Below are 24,974 nucleotides of genomic sequence, written 5' to 3' on the forward strand. Positions count from 1 at the left end.
TGGACACTTCCCTTAAGTACTGAGAGCCTGAATTCCTGCAAATCTCCTTGGAAAAAAAACATCGAGAGGAAGGAGAAGCAGAAAACAAGGAGAGGCCAAAGGCACCGAACTGCATGTTGACAAAGGCTGTCAGTGAGCATGGCAACAGTGAAGATGGCAGACTGGCTGTCTTGGAGGCTGAGGTCTTCTGCTTGCCTGATCGGGCAGCCGCATCATCCTGGAGGGGCTCAGCCTCTGCAGCAGAAGAACAGGAAGCCAGTGGTCAGGGCCTGGTACCCAGTGGAAGGTGGGAAGGTCACGGTGACCTGACCAAGCTGAGATGCACGGTGTAGAGTTCGGGCCGCAGCTGGCAGCACAGTGAAGGAAGAGAGTGAAAATGTGGTGCTGTCATCTCCACACTCTCTGACACACCAGCTCCTTTCCAGGGACAGGCTCCCAATGTCACAGACAGGAAGATCACAGAGGCCACAGACAGCACCGATCCCGAAGTCCTCTGAACCCAGGGTGCCTCCAGGGAGACACACTCTACACCACTCAGAGGTGGAGGCACTTGGGTTCCTTGAATTGCGAAGTGAGGAGAGCTGGCCTGAGTGTCTCAGCTCACCCTCTGCATCCCCTGCGTTTTATGGCTCGGGCCTGTGCACCGACAGCACGGGTGAGCGTGGCTACTTAGCAAAAACTGTTCGAGGGAGAAAGAGGAAGAAATCTGACAGAAATGAATTGGGTGTGACTCAAAGAAATAAAGTCCTAGGGAATTATGTGGGGCCTCTAGAGAAACCCTTCACTTCAAGATGAACTGAGATTCATTTCAACTCAGAAACAGCGGTTGAATCTACTAAGATTGTTTCTACACAATCTCGGTATTCTCGGGACATTTCTCCCCTGTAATTTCATCTAAACTCTTCATATGAATATAATGAGGCCCAGTCAGGCACCCTCTGTGGGTTCGCCCAACGGAAAGTGACACATTGTGTATGAGCAAACTGGATACATTCGGGTTGTGTATGAGCAAACTGGATACATTCGGGTTGTGTATGAGCAAACTGGACACATTCGGGTTCGCTCCAAAAACACGAATCACGTAATGCCTCGGTCTCTGCTGAAAGGTAGCCTTAACTTGGAGTATGAAAAACAAGCAAGTTTTGCTCTGTTTTCCTGGCAGCTTTAGGCTGCCTGCTGGTACTAAGTTTACAAATGGGAAAGGCTTCATTCTCCTCTTTGGCCACTGGTGCCTGGGGGTCCAGAGTGAGTGACAGGGAGGTGCAGCACTAACTTTCACTAGATATCTGGCACTGAGCTTTCTATGCACTGATTCTTTTAAACTCGATCATACGAAAAGAGGCTGCCCAAAGTCAATGTTTTTACAATAGTGTACTGTGAGGGAAAGCCCTGCTTTCAGTGTGGATCAGGAGCAGCCAGCGTCCCCCAATTCAGAAAGCTGTGGGACCTGAGTGGCACCAAGTAAAACGGGCGATTCACCTCAGCTCACAAGGTACCTGCAGGGCTGAGTGAGAGAGTACATGGGTGAGCATTTAACAAGCACCCTCCCCTAGACGCCCTTCACCACGTTAATCCTCACCAGGACCTTCCAAAGGCAACATGATCCCCGCTGGACAGAACAGAAACCTCAAGTTCAGAGAGTTTAAGCCACCTCCCAACATTCATAGAGAAAATCCTGGATCCCTTCCCTACCCAGCTCTGCTGACAAGCCTGCTTTCCCACTCTACCAAACATGCACTGGACACCACCAAGCAACTTTTAAAGGAATTCACGAGAAATAAAGGGTGGAGCCGGAGGAAGAGATCCTGCTGCTTGCTCTGCTGGCCTCTGGGCCTAGAGCTGGCGATAGCTCGGGGGCTGCCCCCAGGAGAAGCCCCTCCCAGCACAGTCAGCAGCTCTTCTGAGTGGGAGCCCGGCATCCTGCAGGAAGGGCACCTGGGGAGGGGAGAGGTACAACCTGTGGAGACAGTGGTGCCCCCGTGCTGTGTTCAGGAATGCCAAGCCCAGGTCCTTCCAGGAAGGCTGGGAGAGAGACTCACAGTGGAAGAAGGGGACAGGGGCTCCTCCACACTGGGGCTTGCCTTCCACATTTCACCCTCCCTTTCAGCACGAACCCTGAGTTCACAGTGCCGCTGTTCCCACGCTGGCCCGGTGAACACTGCCCCCCTCCTGACAGGCTTGGCCTCAAGTGTGGACTCACACCCAGCTCCTTTCTGGATCGCTCTGGCACAGCTGACAGCAGGCCGAGGCTCGGAGGCAGGATTTTACTTACTAACCAGCAAAAATGACCAAGCGGAGCTAGGGGAGGGAAGCAGCCCACAGAGAACTAGCCTGGTTACGGGGGTCACACCTCTTCTTCAGCCCAACGCCCCTCCCTCTAAATCACTCCCACTCTTCCCATCTTTAGCCGGGGAAGATTCTACCCCTCCCCGGAATCCCCGAACACCCCGGGCATAGCCACACCTCCAAGACAAACACACCGCACTCCAGGAGGGCAGGCACCATGTCTGCACCTCCAGGCCTGGCTCGGTCAGCCGCACGCAACAGGTGTCTTTTCTCGGGTTGGAATCGGCTGACAGACAAGGTCATCCCCAATGTCAATCAGTAATTACCTAATACATTCCTTTAATGTTGGGAGTTCCAAAGAGGTGTTCCTCTCCCTAGATTTAAGGGTCAACTTTCACACTGCCAACTGGGCTTTCCCCTGTGAGGACCCATCTCTTCCCCCGTACAAGTGACAAGGAGAGCACCCATCTCTTACTCCTGTCTTTCAAGTGAGACCCCTCTCCCTGCTGGCTAAGGCATGGCCTTGTTCTATAAGCAGAATCCACCAGCTGATGATGCTGACATCAGGCATAATACCCTCCAAGTCTGCCTTTTCATTCATACCCCCCATTATTGAACAACACAGGGTTGAGAAAGTCTAGCTCATTCTGACTGGCTCTGAACTAAAGATAATCCTACTTCATTTAAAAAAAAAACAAACCCATCCACTTTGGAGCTAAAGTTATTCCAAGAAGAGTGCTCGAGCAGTTCATAATTAACGTGTGGGAGCAGGTGCTTGTGAACAAAGCCAGCTCCATTATAATAACCTAAGTCAATAATTCACAAACAAAAATGTATTATTAATCAATTATTGGGGCCAAAACAACACTTTATGAGATGAAGCCGACTGCCAGAGCGAACTGTTGGATGCATGCTGATTTTATCAGGATGCTTAATTAAACTGCAAACGTTGCCCACCGATCATCACAGCTTCCTTCAAAGGAGGACAGTTTCTATTCCGCCTCTCCTCCTTGTGCACTAGGAATTGTCATAGATTGAAAAGAAATTAAGATAAGGACTCTTGCTCTTCATAACAATTTATGAACCTACCAGACAATGTGACTACATTTCTTTCTGATCACAAGAATAAATGCAGTCTGCATAGAGATTGTTTTCTTCCAAAGAGTTTGGAATCTTAATAAACAGGCCTCCATTATATACTAAAGAAGGAAGAGAATTGCTTACAACTTTCCATTGTAAAGGTTCAAAAAATTGAACCTCAAAGGAAGAAAAAAGCCTTGCAAAATATTACATGAATAAGGATTCAAAAAAAATTTTCCTCCTATCCCAAAGATATATTTATCAATTTTAGAGAGAGGAAGGAGGGGAGAGAGACAGACAGACAGACATTGATCAGTTGCCTCCCACACGTGCCCTGACCAGGGATCGAACCCGCAACTTTTTTGGTGTATGGAATGACGCTTCACCCAACCGAGCAACCCAGCCAAGGCACTGTAATTCAAGCTTGTGTCCCCCATCCCTTTCCCAAACTAAAGTGTTCCCAAACCTTGAATTAAGCTTCCGTCTACCGAAAACAAGAGAAGCCTGCTCATTTAACTCTGTGAGTTCCCAGTAGCAGCTTCTAGAAACAGAAACCAGCTTCCCCAGCAGCTGAGGGTTTGCAGAATCATTCGTCGAAACCGCCACGCATACATCCTTGTCTTCTGACGGGCAGGCCCTCCATCCCCTCGTCACGTCGCTAACGATGGGAGTTATTTACGTTGAACGGTGGACAAAATGGTGTTTGCTCAGTGTTCCAGCCCAGTGGTCCTGCCTGAGGGGAGACGGTGACAGCTCTGTCGAAGCATCCTGGGGCAGGAGCCCTGCTGGTCTTTCTAATTAAAGCTTTACCTGTCAGCTTTACCTTCAAGCTTTTCATGAAGAGCCGCTTCCAACCTGGTGGCACATCACTACATGTTGGAGGATGCCCTTGTCCTGTAAAGTTCTGGGATATCAAAATCCACGGCTGCCCCTGGAACTCAACCCTCAAGGAGCCACAGAAAATCAGCTTTGGGGATGGTGCACGCAGAGCAAGGGCACCACCCCTTGCCTCCCAGTGGAGGCAGGCAAGCCCCTGATGCACCTGTCTGAGCCCCACCTTGAGGGGAGAACTCCCATCATTCGGTCATTACCAAGGTGGCCATGGATGTATAATTTAATTGCAGCATTTCAGGCCATCATTAATATATCCTATGACTCAGTACATGATCCCGAATCTCTCCTGGGTACTGGAATCAGTGACCTCCTGGCAGTGGCCTCAAGAGACTCCCATTTGCAAGACCCTGTCTGTCTGAATGACGCCTTTACACAACTCAGGAAGGACGGTGTAGGAATCGCAGCTAACAAATTGGGAAATGACGCACTGTTCACACCAGTTTTCCTCAGTAAATCCAATCCCTGCTGTCAAGAAGGAGGAGGAGGGTGTTGTGTGTGATAGAGCGCTCTGTGAAACAGGCTTGTGATGGGATTGTGTTTTCTCTGGGAGTAGGAGGAGGTCCCAGCTGTCATAAGCCCGCGTCCCTCACCTCTAAGACAGTGGAATGAGGGGCCCCAGAGGTCCAGGAATGTTCACTTTGGAGGAACAGCTAGGATCCATCTGCAGGTCCTGCCCCTTCACTCTGCCCTGGCTTCCTAAGTGCATGGGCAACAGTGACTGGCTACGCAGGGATGGAGCACTGCCCCAAATACCTGAAGCACAGCTGCCCTGCAAATTACAACCTAGAAACCCCACTCTGGGGACCAGGGGAATCTCTACTGGCTACGAGGGAGTGAGCAGCTCCACCCACAGCCACAGCGCCTCCAGCAAGCCTGACACGACAGAGCTGGAACGAATTCAGTAACTGTCTTGTTGAGGTTGCCGGTGTTGCTAGCAGCTGGAGGAGGTGCCACCAGGTGAATCGGCCATTTTCAAGGCAAAAAAATAAATAAAACACCACTCTTCTGCGAATATATCTGACGTCAAAGAATACAAGCAAGAAGCAATGGAGAAAACCTGGACCTCAGCTGGAATCTTAATTCAGAAATTGTGAAATCCCTCTTCGCTGAAATTGTTACTCTCTCCTGGGTGGGGTAGGGTGAAGTGGGGGTGGGGGAAGTACTCCAAGAATCAGAAAGGAAGCATATTCTTTCAGCTTGCTGAAACGCACTAATGTCAATTGTAAACAGAGAAGAGCAGATATGCTATTTCAGGTTCACAGACTCTCAAATTCACATTAACCATTGTAGTAAACAACAAAAAAATAGACTTCCATTTTCCTTTCTAATGGGAAGAAGCAATGTGGAAAGTGGAAAGAGCAGGGAGCGAGAACCTCCATCTCCAGCAGAATAATAGACTCAGATTCTGAGCAACACTGCCAACAAAACAACCAACATGCGAAAATAAAATATTTTTTTCAAAAATCATTTTTTATTGCGTTGCTGATCTGGTCTGAAAAAATGTCCCAAAAATGAAGGGAGGCCCAAAACACCCTGAAGGTAAGCAAGCATCAAAGCATCCTCTGCCCCCTGTGGTTCCAGCCCAGCCCTGGGGAGCGTGAGCTTCTGCTCTGAAGGCTGCAGGAGACCCAGGGAACTGAGTGAATTCCGGGCTCACCCACAGTGGCATCCACGAGGAGATTTGTGCAGGATGCTGAGACCTCAAAGGCCGTCACACTCGGTGCATGGATAGGGAAAGCAAGAGTAACTTTTTATCTCCAGTCTTCCCCAAGCATGCATAACTACGAGCAAATCCTCATGCACATCTAAAGCCGTGCTCAGCCCAGCCAGGAAGCCTGAGTTGGGCTGTTTGGGGACCTGGCAGGCCAGCGCTGGCCCACCCTTCAGCGCACACGCTGGGAGGTACGGAAGCCGAAGCCGAGTCATTTGGGTCAAGATTCTGTGTCTCAGGAGACCCAGAGAGGGAGAAACGTCTAGATCACAAAGGCACAGGCTTCAGCTGGTCTCTCCAGAAGGGAGCAGTTTTCACAGGAACCTGGGGAGACTCTGGGGAGCTGGGTTTCCAGTAGTGCTAGCCCCATCTTTACGTGGATCCTGCATCTCTCTGAAAACCCAGCAAGGACCATGTAAGGTCCTTTCCATAGCTTCAGGGACAGTTGACAACCACCAAGACCAGCCCAAGCGTCAGAGAAGGATGGAGTGGCCCGTGAGGGGTGACTGCAGCCAGTGACTCCTTTATAGGCCCATTTGGAACTACCCTTGGGTACCCCCAAGGAACACCTAGGAAAAAAGTAACTTTTCGAGAGAGGTCGAAGGCCCTGCATTATTGGGGGGGAGCAAGGACAGATGGAAATTTCACCTACTTGTTCAGGAACTGTTTAGTGGGTTGCCCGTTTTGTGCAAGAATGCCAGGTCCTAGAGACACGAAGGTGAAGAAACCAGCCTGCAGTCTGGGGTCTCATGGAGCTCCATTAACAGGGGCTTGGAGGAGAGAGAACCAAGCCATGTGACAGAGGTTCTCCGTGGCCAGACAGATCCCAGCAGGCTTCCTTAACCTGAGCCGGGGTCACATCTGGCCAGGAGAAAGCAGCCAGGCCCAGCCTCAGAGAGGAAGTGCTCCCACTCTCAGGAGAACAGCAAATGCAGAGGCCTAGGGAGGCAGTGAGGCCGCTGCGTTCAAGGAACAGACCGAAGACTAGTGGGAGCAGGGCGCTGCGCGACCAAGGCACGCGGAGCCTTGTAGAGGCAGTAAAACTTAGATTTTACTAAGACTGCAAGGGTTAATCATGTTAACAGGACTACCTATGCACTCACATATTGGAGAAGCCTACAACATGTTACCTGTACTCTAAACAATTATTTTTACATTTAGAAAACTGGGTCTTGAAGGCAAAAGCTTTTCTCTGTCTGTTTGCATAGCTCTTCCTAATCATATGACTTTCTCAGGACCTTAATTTTATCACCTAAAAATGGAGATGATGAATGTGATTCTTTTTTTCTTTACCTTACAGAGCTGTTACATGGAGCAATTAATCATTCATAAACATTCTGTAAACAGTTAATTACCTTAAAAGATATAAATTATTACATCTTGTGAACATATTTATAGGATAAAACGTTGCAGAATTGATTCTGATGAAACATGTTCCTGCTACAGTACCCACGTATAGCCAACTTTTAGTAACCCTGCTAAATGAGAAGATTATTCAGGCAATGCAAAATTTGCTTTATTTTCCTCCGAAACAGATTATATTTTATAGCATATTGGCTTTATAATTATGTTTAGCCTGAGTTCTTGTATAATTTGCAGGCCTCAGAAAATGCACATTTCCAAAACTGAACTCACAATCCCTCTGCAAGAGTCTTGCTCTGTCCTGCACCCTTTGCTGGCCTGTATCACCCAACGTGCAGCTAGGCCAGCTCCTTGCCCTCTACCCGAACTCCCTATCGATCCCCAGGACCGCTCACTCCCAATGTGCTCGGATCTCCTAAATTTGGACCCTTCCCTCCCATTTCCACAGACTTGTCCTCCTGGAACCTCACCTTCCTTACAGATGACTTATAGCTGCTACTACTCAAACACTCACTATGTGCCAAGCACTCTCCTAAGACCTTACAATCTTCAGACCACACCTGTGAAGAAGATACTATTACTCTCTGAAATTTATTAATGGGAAATCAAAGCCCAGGGTGCTTACGCATCTTTCCTAAGGTGTTGAAGCTGGTGAGTGGCAGAGCTGAGATTAGAACCCCAGGGGGTCTGGACCTGGTGGCAAATGGACTCCAGAGACCCACGGTTCTCCACGCTGTGGGCTTCCCTTCACAAGGTTGCCACAAAGTGTCCCTCCAAACAGGATCTCCACTTCTCATCTCTGCCTCTAATGATCCTACTAGCTCATCACTGCCTTTAGGAGAAACTGCCTACTACAAAAACAAGGTCCCTGTTCCACCGGGTCCTCAGACCCCTTAACCATCCCCTATCCTGTAGACCAGGCCCCTGAGATTTTTACAGTATCGTGCCCAGGACACTGAACCCACAAATGCTGTTTTTCTTCTTCAAAAGACACCCCCTTCTCCATTTCTCTGCCTGTGGTGGTCTGACCTCATAACATTGACAAAACAGCATTGGCCCCAAATCCCAGCTTTATTGCTATCAAATGGGTATCATAATTATTTTCTTCCTCAACTCACAAGCGAACTATGAGGACCAAATAATATTATGTAGAAACTCTGTGAGAGTAAATTATATGGTGGGGTACAGGACAAGCTATTCAACTACAAGAGTCTTTCCCACTCCCTCCCACCAGCCTGGGAAGGAGGAAGGATCCTTAGTCTTTCTTCCCCTGGTGTGGCCAGGCCAGTAAGGGAAAGCAGAAAGGAGATATCCAGCCAGTCGAAATGCCATAGATTTGAATTTCATATTTGAAAGGTTTTCTTAGGCTCTGCCAAGGAAGAAATGTCAATCAGCCACAAAGTTAGGCAGTACAGGGCTTTATTGGGGTTTGTGGGCCCGGGCGAGGCTCCCTGGTCCACAGAGCGCGGCCAGGGAAGTCAAGCCCAAGCAGGGAATGTGGTGGGGTTTAATTTTGGTTGGCTCTCTTCGTGGGAGCTGGGGATTGGTCCCCTTTGAACAAAGTGGCAATATATCATTGGTGGTTCTCCTCGGGCTCAGGTTGCTATGCGGATAAAGCCCGCCCTTTCAGCTCCCTGGTTTCAGCCGTCTTTTCCAGGTTGTAGCTCAGCCACCGTTTTGTGCTACTCCGCCCATCCTGACAGTATTGAAAAAAGGTGGGATGACTGAGAACCACTACTTATATACAGGAAGGTTGACAAGAGTAAAAAAGATGAGGAAAACCAAATCTAAGGTGGTTTGGATGTGTTTGATACACTCTCCCTTTGATGTATTCTCAAGAAAGAATGGGACTATTCTTTAGCTAGTTTTTGGATTTTGGACTGAGATTTCTCTTAAAGAAAGGCAGTGTCAATATAGGACCATCATGGGATTCATACACCTCATCCTTGAGGGACACGTCCTTTGATTCAAATGCTCTCATCCTGCCCTGACCAGTGTGGCTCTATGGGTTGGGCATCAGCCCACAAAGTGAAAGGTCACCTGTTCAACTCCTGGTCACAGCGCATGCCTAGTGGCAAGTTTGGTCCCTGGTTGGGGTGCTTGCAAGAGGCAATTGATGGATATTTCTCTCTCACATGAGTGTTTCTCTCCCTCTCTGTCTCCCTCCCCCCTCTCTCTAAAAATAAAGTATTTCTTTTAAAAATGCTCTCATCCTGTGCTCCCACTGGTCTTCATCTGTCTGCCGTTTGGGTAAAACGTGCTGTATTCTAATGACCCGTTATCATGAATTTCGCACTCGCACTCCCTGCAGATTGTAAGAGACAAGGATTAAATGATATTTATCTTTGTATTCCTAATATCTACTGTGGTTCCTACCCTCAGTGCCTACAAGACGGGAGTCCCAAGGCAAAACGGGGCACAGTTCAGTTTCTGTAATTCTAAACCCTTTTACTAAACATTTCCATCGAGAGAAGTCTCTATGCTCCTGTCATTCTTTTTTTTCTTTCAGTTACAATATTTGTCAAAAGCAGTGCTTTACAGAAAAAAAGATAATTTAACCAGGAGACAAGAGCGCTGGGAGGGGGTGGGGGCGCGGGCAAAAAACCACAGATTTCCAGTCCTCGCTTGAGCTTGTTTTCCTCGGAGCACCGCTGTCATTCCCAGATGGCTGGGAGGAAAGCTCTGCTCATCATACCTGATCAGGTGGCTCAGAAAGAGACCAGGACCAGAGAGGATGGGAAATGATTTGCAAAGAAGCCAAAAGGTGAATTCTGTAACTGTGTATTTTTTCCACTCTGTTCGGATTTAAAACCACTTACCAGTTACAACTCCCAACCCCAGGCAGGTGCTGTGTGGTGGCTCATTACACCCTCGGGACCCTGCGTAAATCTTTTTTCTGAGAACAGCTATTGTCTTCCAAGGAAAAGCTTTTAGCATAATGGCAGGCTGAATAGAACACTGCTTTTGTAAGAATATTTTTAAGAAAAAGAAAAGGAGAGAGGTACTCTTTAACAACTGCACACGCGGCCTGTGGCTCCCCCTCTCCTCCGCCCCTTGGAAAGAACAGCGTGTGGACCCAGGAGACCAGGCAGGGGAGGCAGACTCCCTCGCCTCCTCCGGGCCTCCTCCTGTGGGTGACAATCACTGCAGGCTGGATGGAGTTTTCCGCATCAAAAACCAGAGAGCCGCCCCCCACCTCACCCACCCGTTGTTTCTTAGCTTCTCTCCAGTGAGTCTGTGACTCCATACTTGGCGAATAAGAGTTTCTACTAAGAAAATGACACTGTCCCTCAGAAAAGTCCCACAAATGAGGTCCTCCTCTCAGCTCCTGAGGACAGCTGAGACAACATGGCTATGGGGTCTGAAGATATAAAGGTCCAAAAGAGGGAACATTTAGCAATAAGGCTGCTGAGAACAATAAAGCACCCAAGATGTAGAGCGCATTTTCCCCAAAATAAAAAGAGGCCCAACTTCCTTTGGGCTGAAATGGTCATTAGAAGGCAAGGCTGCAGGGAAATGCAGAGAAAAGGGGGAAGTTAACAAAATGATGGGGGTCTTTAATAGACAGCCTGTTTTGATTACGTGCCTTTCTGGAGGACTCCCCAGTGATGGCTGAGCTTAGGGGAGACACATCCCCAAACTGCTGTGGGGTCCTCCCTGAGCACCCACTGACTACCCCTGTGGCCCCAGCTGGCTGTTGACCTCCAGGGAGTGTTCACTTTGCATCTGCAAACTGGAATCATGACAAGTACAGGAAGTTCCACAATGGCCAAGGCAAGAATCAGAGAGCAGGTGTGGTTCAGGAAACGGCTGAACCTTGGAAAAGGTCGATGCACTCCCCTCTCTGGGTGTCTCAACCACTTCCACCAGGGTTGGAGTGAACAGTGACCCCTGCCCCTCAAGACTTTCTTGACACCCTGACTTGCTGTCTAGTTCTGCTTAAACGTGGCATCTTCTCTCAGTTCACATCCAAACATCAGACAATGCACACACCGTCCCTCAGGAGTTCACACACTGAAGAAAATAGGACTTGTGAGCTCTCTACTTGGAAGATGCATATTCAACAGGTCTGCTAATCAAAGTACCTAATGACGTAGAATGTGTGTGTGGATTCAGCCAAGCTATGTGTAAATATGCCCAAATGCCACAAACAACGCAGTCTAGTCTCAGAAAGCACTGGAAACAATGTCTTGGATCGATCTTGCTACCAGCCCTACCCTGATGCCTCCTGCTCCAGCCTGCAGAAGCTTCAGCCCACTCTTCTGCGTCCACTCTCTGCTCTGCGGCCCCTAACGTCCTGGGCTCCTCTGCAGGGCCCGGACCTGCTCCAGTGCCCCGCCCACTGAGACTCTCTGAAGTTGGAATAAGCTGTTCTTCCTTCTCCTTTTGCCGTCAAGTTGTCCCCAAGCTTGTGTCTTCCACAGTGGCTTCAGTGACAGTTTCTCACAGCACTTCCCTATCTACTGTCTCACTGAAAAGGGCAGAGGGTGACTTTTTTCTTGAAGACCTGCCAGCAGTTTCGCTCTGAGGACTCAGATCTCAAGGTGTGTGAGGTAGGAGCCTTGTGAGGAGGGCCCACACTCAGCACTGAGAATGGCGACCATGTAGTCACCCGGCACCCCTGGTTGCTACCGAACCAAAAAGAGGACTTAACGAGAAAGTAAGGTTACCTATTTTATAAAACACTTTTGAAAAAAAACAAATCAAACCAAATGAATGTTTTTAGGAGACTCTCTGGAACCCAGACCCTGAGAAGGACTCAAAGCAATCGATACATTGTCCTCAATAATCTCCAGGTCTGGGACCTGGGGCCAGACCACCCGGAGAACCATCCTGAGCAGGGAGTCCCACTGGGCCCCACAGCCATGCTCTTATTTCTTGGGTTTCTGAAATGAAATGGAAGTAATCCCCCACGTGGTGGAAAGCAAGTCTTTCAGGGCATAGTGCCTCCTTATGAGGGGTGAGCGGTGGCCACGGAACCAGAAACCGGCCCAGTCACAGCCAGACACAACCCCAGCCTGAAGCTGACCCAGGTCCCTGGAGGGCAAAAGTGGGTAAGACAACGGAACGCCACCTGCAGGGGGGGCAAGTCTGGAGCTGCTGGCTCAGCTGCTGTCCTACATCGACACATGACATTTTGTGGTTCAGAAGAAGTTAAGTGGCTTTACTTCTCATTTATAGTCATAGTTCACTGCATTTAGGATGGGATGTATATACTGTGCTGGGTTTTTTTAAATTTTCTTTTACTTATACAGCAGTGGCCTTTGTGTATATATTGCGACCTGCCAAGCAGAGCTTTCCTCTGTAGCCCATCGGTGCCCCCAGCACCACAGCCCAGGCTACATCTTCTCAGCTCCGCACTGGAATCAGAGGATCTAAACCTGCTCTCCCCACTCCTTCCTGCCACCATGTCTGAAACATCCACCATGAAAACGCTTTCAGTGGGTTACAACAGGAAAATAAAGTTCATTGTGAAGAGGGTATAACACGTTTGTTGGTGGCCAATGTGGTGTGAGTTGCTTTAACAACGAAGTCAACATCTAATAATGTCAGGACACAGACCAGGGCAGTGGGGAAGTTTGGTCTTGCAGAGGGGAGCCCACGTGGGAGACTGACCACCTATCCCAAGGACGACAACCAAGCAGCCTCATAAGCCATACAAATGACGTTTTCAGTGTTCCAGCAAACAGGTGGGAACTCTTATTGCATGACCAGGAAACAGACCAGTAGTGTGGGGAGGGTGCAAGGCTTTGTAGCTCTTTGAGCTTTGCTTAGGCCCAGGGCCAGCTACACAAATGCAGGGCCCTTCACAGAGTGACAATGCAGAGCCCGCTGTTCCGAACTGTTCCAAGAATTTCAAGATGGTGACAGAAGAGCATCAGACAAAGGGCCAGGCCCTCCCGGGCATGGGACCTGGTGGCTGCACCTGGGGAGACGGTCCCCATTAGTCCTCTCTCCAGGGCGGAGCCCAGACTTCCTCTGACCCAGCCCCCGGACTGTCACTCACACAGCTGCTGCGTCACAGAGAAACGAACAGCACTCGCCTGACCACTGAAAGGGCCCCTCCACTCCACTCAGGAGGCCGCTTGAGATGAAGCATCACTGAAATATCAGCACATGTTTAAGAGAGAAAACTGTACCAATCCATGACAGTGTGTGTTTGTAGTAACTAATCTTACAGAGAAAGCAGAAACCAGTCTCCTTTGATTCACAGAAGGGAGTACTAAGAGATCTCTGAATCAAAGATGCCACCAGCCATTTCGATGCCCACCAGCTACCTCGTCTGCCTGGCAGTCTGCAGTTTATTCTTTCTCCCTTCAACAATGGAGTGACATTAGGATGCATCCCTTATGTCCTGCCAACAAGAGTGGACCAGCCACCAACCCTTTATGGGGCTTCTGATCTCAAAGGGATAGAGTGTTTCCAAGACTCCGAGATGCCCTGTCCGACCACAGCATCACAGAAGGGGGCGTTTGCTTTACTCACGGAACTGCTCTAGGTGGTCAGCGCTGGCGGACTCGGGCACAGCTGTGATGGTCACCAGCGGACACGGATTCCCTCCTAGTGTCTGGCACAGAACCTCCTGCCGGAAGTACACCTTTTTGGGGTTGACACTTTTTTCCAGGATATCAAGGTGAGTCTAGAGCAGAAGCAAAACAGAAGTGTATACAACTTGTAATTTTGACAATAATAACAATAACAGAGAATAGCAACAAAGCTTACATTTGTGTAACCTCTCCCAGGGGTGTCCAGCCTGAGGCCCACTGGCCACATGTGGCCCAGGATGGCTATGAACACAGCCCAACACAAAACCGTAAATTTACTTAAAACATCCTGAGATTTTTTTGTGTGTGATTATGTGCCACAATGTATTTAACATGTGGCCCAAGACAACTCTTCTTCTTCCAGTGTGGCCCAGAGAAAGCAAAGGTTGGACACCCTGCCTCAGCATTTACAAGTGACTGTGTTAACTTGATCTTCCCGATGCTGAGTAGGAAGTGATCGAAAGGAAGTGATTGGAAGCTATTTTCACTACCCAGGGGAAGTTCAGTGAGGCAGAAAGACAGGACACACTGTCCTTGAACATGTCTACAGAACAAAATACCCGCTTTCAACTGGCACTTTAAGCAAGGGGACGGGGCACGCAGCATCGTCCCACCACTGTGGCAGGTGAAGAATGTAGTTGCCATGAAGAGAGAGCACACCCAGAGCACCGGAGAGCATGGGACCAGTGCTTCCGCGGCACACAGTTCGTCCTTTGGAACCACACAGTATAAGGAGAGTTGTGAGCATAGTGAAGAAGAACAGAAAACAACTCAACTGGGAGGGATGCCAAGCAAAGAGAACAACTGACTGGGAGCAACTGACTTTGCCTACTCCTCTCCCGCACCATGGAAACAAGGGCTCCTGGCCAACAATCTCTAAGATCTCCAAAGACATTTTCACTAACCCACACACGGGGATTAGTCCTAAAGAGGTTCAGGGATTTCCTCCCACTCGACAAGCCCTGGTAACAGAAACACCGTCACCTCAGTCAGCGGAGAGGCTGCCACTCTCTGGCACGAGGACGTCGGCACACAAAAATCAGCCTTCAAGTTCAAGGTCTGAAGTTTCCACCACAATCAAGCAGGTATTCACAGGGCCAAGGAGAAGCTGCCCACCCTGTTTTTGACAAACAAGCCTGCTAGATAAATGGAAACAAAATTCTACAAAACCATTGAGAAAAGAGTCATAAAATATATTATGAAAGGGGAGTAGTGCCCTCAAAAGGTAGAGGGTGTGTTCACACGTGAAAAGTCTTTGCTACAGAAAGAGCAGGCAGAATAATGGCTTGTCGAAACACATCACAACCTGTAAAAATGTTACCTTGCCCGGCACAAAGGACTGTCAGACATGCTGAAGATGCAGAAGGTCTTCTTGGAACAGGAGATTATCCTGCATTATGCACCTGGAGCCAACCTAATCACACATGCTTCAAAGCAGAGAACTTTCCCCCGCCCCAGAGGACCAGAGAGAAAGCAGTGGGAATAGCAGTCAGCCTGCCATTGCTGGCTTTGAAGGCAGACGCGGGGGTCAAAGGCTAATGAAGGTATTGTCCTTGAAAAGCTGGAAAAGGCAAGGAAATGAATTCTCCTCCAAGAACCTCTCAAATAAACATGATCCCAACACCCTGAAAACCCTTCTAATCTAAACATAACTAAGAAAAAAATATTGTGTAAGCCACCAAATCTGTGGTAAATCGTTACAGCAGCAATAGAGGACTGGTACATCAAGAAACAAGAAAAAGAATTTCCTCAACTAACTAAAAATCTAGGATTGAGGCAGACACAGACTAAAACCAGCTCGACTGAAATAGTTGCAAGAGAAAAGGCCTCCCCCCCGCAAAAAAGGAAGAGATAATCAGATGCTTCAGATACTTTTCTTTAACCCCAGGGACCCCAGAAAATTTCACTGTGAGTCACAGCCTCCTTGCAACTGAGACTCCAAGTCATCTCCCCTGACTCAGCCTACTGCCTACGTTAACACAGCTTCATTATTCCCTATCTGCAGCAATACCCCTTCACTGTTGGAGAAAACCCTTTCCCAGAAAAACAGCAGTTGCAAATGAGTGTGCTGTTCATTCCGGGAACACCTCAACTCTTCAATGAAAAGAACAACTGACTCTTTAAACCAAGACCACTTTGAACCTGTCTCCTCAAATTTCTTGCCTGACAGCATCCACCAATCTTAAACCCTTACATCCAGTCTTTACTCAACGCTAATCAAGCCCCCACATTAAAATACCTGCCTTTCAACAAGACTCTAAAGTCTTAACAAACATCCCAGCTCTTCCCCTCCCACTGTGAGACACTATCAAGACCCTGTCATATTCTCCCTTGTCAAGTACAAGAGTTTCCTCTCACCACTGTAAGAAATTTCCACAAATGTAGTGGATGGAGGCAGCCCAGATTTACCGTCCTACAGTAGTGGCGATCCTGATCCAAAGTCCACAATGGGTCTTCCTGGGCAAACATCTAGGTGCTAAGAAGACTATGACTACACTCCTTGTGGCAGCTCCAGAAATATTCCATCTCCTTGCCTTTGCCAGCTTCCTGAGGTCACCTGCATTCCTTACCATGTCACTTTTCTTCACCTTAAAAGCCAGCATTCAGCCTTGGCTGGTGTGGCTCAGAGTACAGGTCAATTCCCAGTCAGGGCACAGGCCTGGGTTGTGGACCAGGCCCCCAGTAGGGGCTGCTCGAGAAGCAACCACACACTGATGTTTCTCTTCCTTTCTTTCTCCCTCCCTTTCCCTCTCTCTGAAAAATAAAATAAAAGTGAAATCTTTGCTTTAAAAAAGCCAGCATTCACATCATTGCCACATCTTCCGTCTGACCCTTTCCCTTCTATCTCGTTCTTTCACTTAAATAAGGACCCCTGAGATTACATTGAACCCAGTACAATAATCCAGGATAGTCACTCCATCTCCAGACCCTTTACTTAATCTCACCTTCAAAGTCCCTTATACCACATAAAGCGACATCCCCACAGGTTCCAGGGATTAGGACGTGAACATCTTCATGGACACTATCTGCCTGCCACAGCAAGGTAAGCAACAAACTCAAGTCTGTCTTAGAAACAGAGTGTTCTGGGGATATTTCTGGAAGGCACAATGCTAAGAAATTGGAAGGAGCACCTTTCCCAGATTCAAGATGAGAATTCAGCTGAGGTCCATGTATCTGACCAAACCTTTGTACTTTATTCTTGTGACGACTGCCTGAGTGATGGGTACCAAGTACTGTTGAGGCGCACCTGCATGGGAGATGGGGAGGCCATATCCCTGTGCAGACACAGTGGCCAGCTCACTGTCTGACAGCTTTCTGATCACCAGAGCTCAGCCTCCTCTCCCATGACCACACACGTGCCCGGTGGAGAGGGCTAGGAGTCCAGAGACCTTCATCAAGCCCTTTCCATGTACATGGTGTTACTGCTTGGCCTGCGTCCTTTCTCTCAGGGATGAGTGAACTTGTTCAGGGTAAAGCTTAGTTCTGCGTGTTTGACTGGTCATCTGAACACCACTGTTTCTTCTTGAGCAGAATGGGGGCTGCCCCCCACAACTGTTATTTTTAAAAAGTGATTGTGTGTGTGCACATATATAAACTTATATATGTACATGTATGTACACACAAAACACGATTCTTGGGCCTTCATACTTGTTCAGCAATACCAGACACCAGAGGAAATGAAGGACTGCTCAGGGTTCGAAAGAAGAAAGGATATTAGTCCGCTAAACTTCTCATCAGCCACATTTATGCTCACACAGGTGGCCTCCATGCTCAGACATACAAGAACTCAGAAACGTATATATAGCCTGACCATTATCGAAAACAAGAGCTTGGAGACATAGTTCAGCTGTCCAAAATCAAACGCAAGAGCACTGTGAAAGGAAAGTCCAGTTAAACTGGTTTAAGCCCAAATGGCTACTGAAAATAAGGTTACTACACTGAACAAATATTAAAAACTCTTTGGTAGAGAGAAAGTACATATTATCCAACTTTAATGACATGAATGAAATTTAAAAATGTGTGAAGAAGAAATAAAGTAAAACAAAATATTAACTTTTTCAACGTATAGTAATGGACAGAATAATGTTATTTAATTCTTGCAAATGGCAAGGCAGGGCACACATACACAGCAAGACAGCTAACCGGGTGGGCTCTGGACTCAAACTGCCCAAGTTCCAATTTTGGCTGCAGATTCTGGAAAGATTATGTAAATGCTGTAGTTAACCTCTCTGTGACTCACTTTTCTCATCTTTCAAATGTATATAAAAACACCATTACCTACTGCACTGAGTGGCTGCTATAATTTAGCCATATATTATATGTGGAAAGTGCCTGTCACATAGGAAACCCTCAATTTTAACTGCCATTATTGATAGAGAAATACAGATTCCAATATTTTTAAGAACCAAAAGGGAAGCACTAGTGGAATTATAAATACTTAAGGAAAAAATAAAAATCGAAGGATATACAGTTGGTCCACTTTGCAGAAGAGAAAGAGAGGGAGGGAGGGGAAGAGGGAAGGGAGGGAGAAAGAGGGAGAGAGCAGAAAATCAAAATGACAAAAGTAACACCAAAAATCGTTGTAAGTACAAACAAGGTAAACAGCCCTATTAAATATCAAGATTTTTTAGATTAGTTTTTATAAATCTCAGCACATCTTGTATATAAGAGATGCTTTTAAAAAGAGGAGGAAAAAATAGCATGATGTATACGGAAACACACCTGAATTATCTCTTCATTTTGCTTGCCTCCACTAAAATATTTTAAGAGAGAAGTGTTGAAACAAAAAGGATAAGCAAACATAAATTAAAGCAGGCATGGCAATAGTAATATATGACAAAGTCATATTCAAGAACAAGTGCATTAAATGGGATTTAAAAATCTTATTTTGACAAAGGGCACAATTCACAATCAACATATAAAACTCATAAATCTTACGAATCAAATAACACAGGATTGAAATATACAATGCAAAAATGGCAGAAGAGGGAAAAACGTACTAGGAGTGGGAGACTTTAAGACAGTGCCTCAGTCTTAAATAAATCAACTGCACAAGAATAATGATACACTGTATTTGAACAATATTGTTTTTATAGATATATGTCAAATTTTTTCTTTATAGAAAACATCCTTTTTCCCCCCTCCAGCATCCATGGAACTGTAACAAAAAGTAATCACATACAGGGCCATAAAAATTCAATAAATTTTAAAAAATCAGAAATTGTACACACCACATTTTCTGATAACAAATGAAGTTAGACAAGTAAAAATAGTCTTAAAATCAGCAAAAGTAAAAAAAAAATTAGGAAATATAAAAACATCCTCCCAGAAGAAGGTCACTGAAGAAATTCATGTATTAAAAAGAAAATCAATATTAAATCAGTGTAACTGAAGTTTTGATAGAAGTGGACATCTGGTATCCCCAGAGAGATGGCACAGGACAATAAAAATGTCCCCATCACAGTGTCAGCTATCTTCATAAAAAAAAAATTTAGCATCTTAGTTAAGAGAATGAACATAGTCTAGGATTCAAATGATAACTCTCTGTGATCATACACGAATTACTTTAACTGGTTTCATAAAGTTCTTGGTGGAAGCTGCTCCCCACATTATTTGTTATTAAAACCCCGCCTCACAATTATTGTCCAGATTGTGGGCTCCCAAAACTAGAAAAGCAATACTCTCGGGGCCTTCCCCAAAATGCACTCTGCAGGACATCACTAAATGGCCAGGGAGGTAGAGGGGCGGGCCACTCACAGCCAAAGGGCCAGGACCATGGTGAGGCAGACAAAAGGAAAACTTTCCAAGGCTGCAGAAATTTTCAGATTCTTTAATATGCCAATTCTTTAATATGCATTACAAACTCTTAAAAGAAAGAACAGCACACAGTACTATGAATAGTACTTCACGAACTGATGTGCCCATCCAGCCCTTTTACTCTTAAGAGCACAGGACATGGGAGTGCTGTAGGATAAGCTTCGGGAAACACTGTCTTTGCAGAATTGTTTTTATGTGCGTTTTGTTTTGTGTTGGCTTTTTGAAACCAAAGCTATATGTTATACCTTTTTATTATGGCCTTTACAAGAGGGGAGGTGGGGGAGAGGGTAGGGAGAGTTCTCAAGAAAAGCAATGACCGTCATTCTGTGCTATCACAAAGTTACAAAGAGGCCACAGTTCTTCGATGTCTGATACCAAATCTTAAAAAAAAATAATAAAATCTAGAGTTTATCAGATACAGGGAGCAAGTTTAGAGACAAGTTTGTCTACAGAAGTTGTCAAACACGCTTCTTGGAGAAGGAGAGAAAAAAGTCCAAGAAAGCCCATCATCATATTTGTCCTTCCAAACAGCACCACCTCAGCAAGCTCCCCAGCAGCAAAAGTAGGAGGAAGCAAGACTTGAAAGTTCTCTTCTCCTATGAATTCTGTTATTATCACAATCATTTGAATGATTATGAATATTACCACTTGGCCCTGGCTGGGCCGCTCGGTTGGTTACAGCATTGCCCCAATACTCCAAGGTTGCGAGTTCGATCCCAGATCAGAGCACACGCAAGAAGCAACCAGTGACTGCATAAATGAGTGGAACAACAAATCCACGTTTCTTTCTCCTTCTCCTCCACCTCTCTAAAAAATCAGTAAGTTAAAAAATAATAATACTACAACTCAATGAATGCCTAACATCTTTTAGCGTAAGCTCATTTTCTGTATAGGGTTCAGGCAGCTATCTCCCTGCACCCCGCAATGAACTCTCCGTCCCCGGCCACCTGCCACCAAATATGAAATGCCTCTACTCCTCAGGCCTTGTTCTGGCTCAGCACACAGATGACTTCCAGAAGGAAACCAATGATAAACTTCCGCTGAATTTCCTCTCACCAAATGGCTTTGCATTGTTCTCCTGAAAATGATTTTTAAGCAAATGCTGCTGTCTCAGGCCCAGCGAGGTCACGTCTAATTGGATATTGTTGGGGTCGCTGATGAGAGAAGCAGGGTGCCTGGGTGCATGTGCCAACAACTGGCCGTAATGACTGCACTGCGGAAGCCACCAGGGTGGGTTTCTTTGTAAAAATGGGAATCAATTCAAGGTGATTATGGAAACCCCCAGACAGGTCACCTTTGTAAGAGAAAATTCTACCTCTTCATGAAAGATATCTGGCTGATACGTTCGCCCACGGCCTCCCCGGGGCCTCTCCACAGGAGTTTCCACCCCTCTCCTTTATCAGCTACTCCCTTAAAACTTCCATAAAAGACTCTGCCTAACCTCAGTGGCTTACCCTGCTGAGGGCTACTGATAGTGGGAAGTACTGTGCACTTAGAAATTGTTTCTTATTGTTATCCTCCAATCTGCTGTACTCTCTTTCCCTCTAATTCAGGAGAAAGCTCACCCCTAAGGAGATAGCCTGTTTTACTTGTGTGCTGCCTAGTTCTCAGTTGTCACTTAAATACACCCATCAGAGAATCGGAGGCTTCTCGTCACAGAAGAACAAATGACATCTTTAAAATAAACAAAAGCAACAGAGAGTGCTTTCCATGGGTTCTAATGGGCTTCCTAAAACTGCTCCTCTGCCAACACCACTCCCCCTACATTAAACAGACTCACTTTAAAGTAAGAGAAACAGCCCTTGCTGATGTGGCTCAGTGGACTGAGTCCCAGCCTGCGAACCCAGTGAACCAAAGGGTCGCTGGTTCAGATTCCCAGTCAGGCCACCTGCCTGGGTTGTAGGCCCGGTCCCCAGTTGGGGGCACTCGAGATGTAACCACACATTGATGTTTCTCTCCCTTCTCCTCTTTAGAAATAAATAAATAAAATCTTTTTTTAAAAAAAGAAGAGAAATAATTAGTTTCTAGGTATCTACTCACAGATTTGCCAATTTGAAAAAAGAGATGATTTTAATATCCTTTTTCCGCTAAAAATAGATGAAGTTATATTGCTGATAATTTGGAAAAGAGAGTAAAGGAAAAAAATTAACATCAACTACCTTAAGACAACTATCACTAACCACTATATTTATTTCTTTTTGGTTACCTGGATTTTTTAAAATACCATCGGTAGCATTTACACTTATTTCTTTTTGGTGCTTGATTTGGATTTTTTGTCTAACTTTAATTTTATTCTAAGTTATGGAATGGGTCTCTTCCAATCAGCCCAACATAAAGAATAATCACGTCATCACAGAAAACAGAATAAATGGACTAACTGTCACCATCCAGTCTGATTTATGAGACGCAGACCCTTAGCTACACTTCCCATCCATCACTATGCATGGGAAGTGTAGCTAAACTACTGATGCTACCCATGCTAACTACCCATGCTAACTTCCCAAACCACCCATGCAGTAACCGCTTTTGCATTTCTGAGTTTACAGATGAGAAAGCTGAGGCTCTGAGAGGGCAAACAGCTTGCCCAGGGCCATGGGGCAAGAACTCAGACTCAAACCCGGCCTGTTTGGCTCCACAACTTGTTCCTTGTTTGTGCTCAAGAACCTGGAGTTCAGGGGTTCTCAGGGCCAAGGACATCACCATTCACACGGGTCTCTGCTCCTTCTGAGTGACCTTTCTGCTCACCTCGTCAACATCAGGATCCCTGACTGGCACCTGTCCTTTGCCCTGGCCCATACAAGGACAGGTCTCTGCCTACTGACTTCCTGCCTGCACTGATTGATGACTTGCTCATTGCATCTTTGATCTACTTCATGTATGTCAACTTTTCCCATCTGGCACATTTTTGAGCTCTTTATTTTATGCTGAGCCCTTTATGAGAAGCTGTGCATATGCATTCTAATTCTCCCTTTTCTCTCCTTTTCCCTCTCCCTCTCGTCCCTTCCCTGCCTACAGCACACTGCAGTTCATCTCTAAAGATAGTTCCTGGTGGTAGCATCCACCACGGCAGGGAGAGATGCCCCGTGAAAAACCCTACTCCACCCTTTAAGAGCCTGAGGCTCTTCCAACATGTGGGTTCTACTTGTGGTCATTTTCCTCATCTGTTCCTACTCCATACAATTTGCCATGAGATCCCATTTTCTTACCCCTAAAATGTCCATTGGAAATCCTTTTGGGTTCCTATTTTCAACCAATACTACAGGCTTTCTATGGGGAAATCCATAACATAATCCAAATACTTTAACAAGTACAGCTAACAGCACTTTGAGAATTATTGCAATTATTGATAGCTTGATATGGATGACTACAATAGAACTCGTTTTGCTTGCTTCATAATTACAATAACATTTTATTTCTTTCTTTCAGCTTTAATACTCTAATTTGGATAATTATCCAACAGAGTTCCTGGCAAGCATCTGGAAGATACCAATTTAAAAGAACCAAATACTAATTCTCTTGTTATGAAAGAATAATAAAAAATTTTTTAAGTTGCCAAATTATATTCATGTTGAAAAACATCCAACACACATGTCCCCTCTGCTATAAAAATGTCTGTCCTTATTAGACATAATCCATATTCCAAGAGATTTACAAATTGCAAATTCCACGTAGAAATGTATTTTCTACCCCTCTGCATAATCCCCAAGTATCATACAGCTAATTCTGCCCTTGGGGCATCATTCACATTTAATTTATCACTGATCTGCTGGAAGAAAAACTGTTTCTCCTTAGGACATGTCCAAAAGTGAAAAAGACTAGTGTGCATTCCAGAACGTACTCCCTCTGTCTGTGATGGGAGGAGGGTTTTTTAGAGAAGTCACAGGGTCCATTATTGTTCCACACCCAGGGAGGACGAGAACATGCGTTATTGGAAATGCAAAACCTTGAACTGAGTATACGCATTCTTTACTTTCAAATAAATTATCTTTCTTATCCTGTTCTATTCATTAAGAAGAAATTAAAAAGTATTTCTTTTCCTGGCTCTTTCTCATTAACTCTCCTCACACTTCCCTAGTGGGAAGAGATTCACAGTCCACAGGCTAAGTAACAACCCAAGAAGCACCCATTAATAAGGGTGCTCTCTCCTCACAGAGGCCAACTGACAAGGGGAAGAGGAGTCCTCTTTTCTTGTGTTTTTATCCTCCATCCCGATTAAATTACCCCCCCACTGGCCAGCCCCAAGGCTCCTAAGCTAGTTGTTGACTGTGAACTTTAGACCCTGTGCTCCGCCTGGTCTGACAAGCCCACAAAGCTAAGTGGCCCACAGGGGTACAAGGCATGATGGACAATAGCTACTACAACTGCAGTCCACTTGTAGAGGAGTACATGCAATCATCAAGTTACGTGATTCTATAATCTCTGATGGTCGATCTCAAGTAATCACGAATTTTACCTATAACACTAAGTGTTTTGGATATAGTTTAGCTGGACAGCACTTTTCCCCAAACATGGTCCCAGTCTTTTCCCAGGATGGGTTCTTGCTAAGTGCCTATGAACTGATTCAAAATCTGAAATTTGAAATAAGAAGCCAGATGCAGTCAAGGCCTGGCTGAAGGAATTTCAGACTGTGAATCAGCTTGTAGGCACCTGGCAAAGCCAGAGCATCCTGGCGGGAGAATGAGTCCATGTTTCAGAAACGACGCCATCCGGATGAACCCTGCTATCCAGATGAACCACATCCATGCTGTTCAGCATTACAGAACAGTGCCAGGCAGCAATGAGCTGAACCACCAGAGGTTACACAATCACACAACTCGATAACCACCTGTACCTATAAAAGTGGACTGTATTGCAGCGGCTGTTCTCTGTCACAGCAAGCAAGGACACTGCACTGGTCTGATCCCACAGCACGACTTCTAGATGTCTCTACATCCTTCTAAGTCAACAGAAAGGACACGAAGGCCAGTGCTCTCTTCCCTGCTCGGCCACAAGCTAGACACAGGATTTCTAGGCCTCGTGTATTGCCTCTGTAAATGATAGGCATAAATTAGACAATTTCCAAAACTGCTTTGTAGTCTAAAGTTTTATTCTAATTGCCACTGAGGATCTCAGCGGGGTGTAAGATACTCTAACAAGTGATAAGAGTGGTCTCCGGGACCCATGGATCATGCCCCCAATGGAAACACACAAGGAGAATGGAGTCTCCCTCCCCAGGAGGCCTGCACAGGCGGAGCTGCACAGGTGAGACAAAGGGAAAAGCTGTTCAAGGGGATTATGAA

General features: G+C 46.3%; 1 protein-coding gene across 2 annotated transcripts in view; it reads right to left on the reverse strand.

Annotated features, from left to right (window-relative positions):
* Positions 1-24,974, reverse strand: part of AGBL1 (AGBL carboxypeptidase 1) — a 565,654-nt gene that overhangs the window by 463,037 nt on the left and 77,643 nt on the right. For both annotated transcript variants that reach the window (XM_053658825.1, XM_053658826.1), the window contains exon 15: positions 13,820-13,973. In XM_053658825.1, the coding sequence (XP_053514800.1) occupies positions 13,820-13,973 (154 nt within the window). The remainder of the gene's footprint in view (positions 1-13,819; positions 13,974-24,974) is intronic.

The sequence above is a fragment of the Artibeus jamaicensis genome, unplaced genomic scaffold (genome assembly GCF_021234435.1).
Source record: "Artibeus jamaicensis isolate MK-2021 breed Jamaican fruit bat unplaced genomic scaffold, CSHL_Jam_final scaffold_612, whole genome shotgun sequence".
Lineage (NCBI taxonomy): Eukaryota > Metazoa > Chordata > Mammalia > Chiroptera > Phyllostomidae > Artibeus > Artibeus jamaicensis.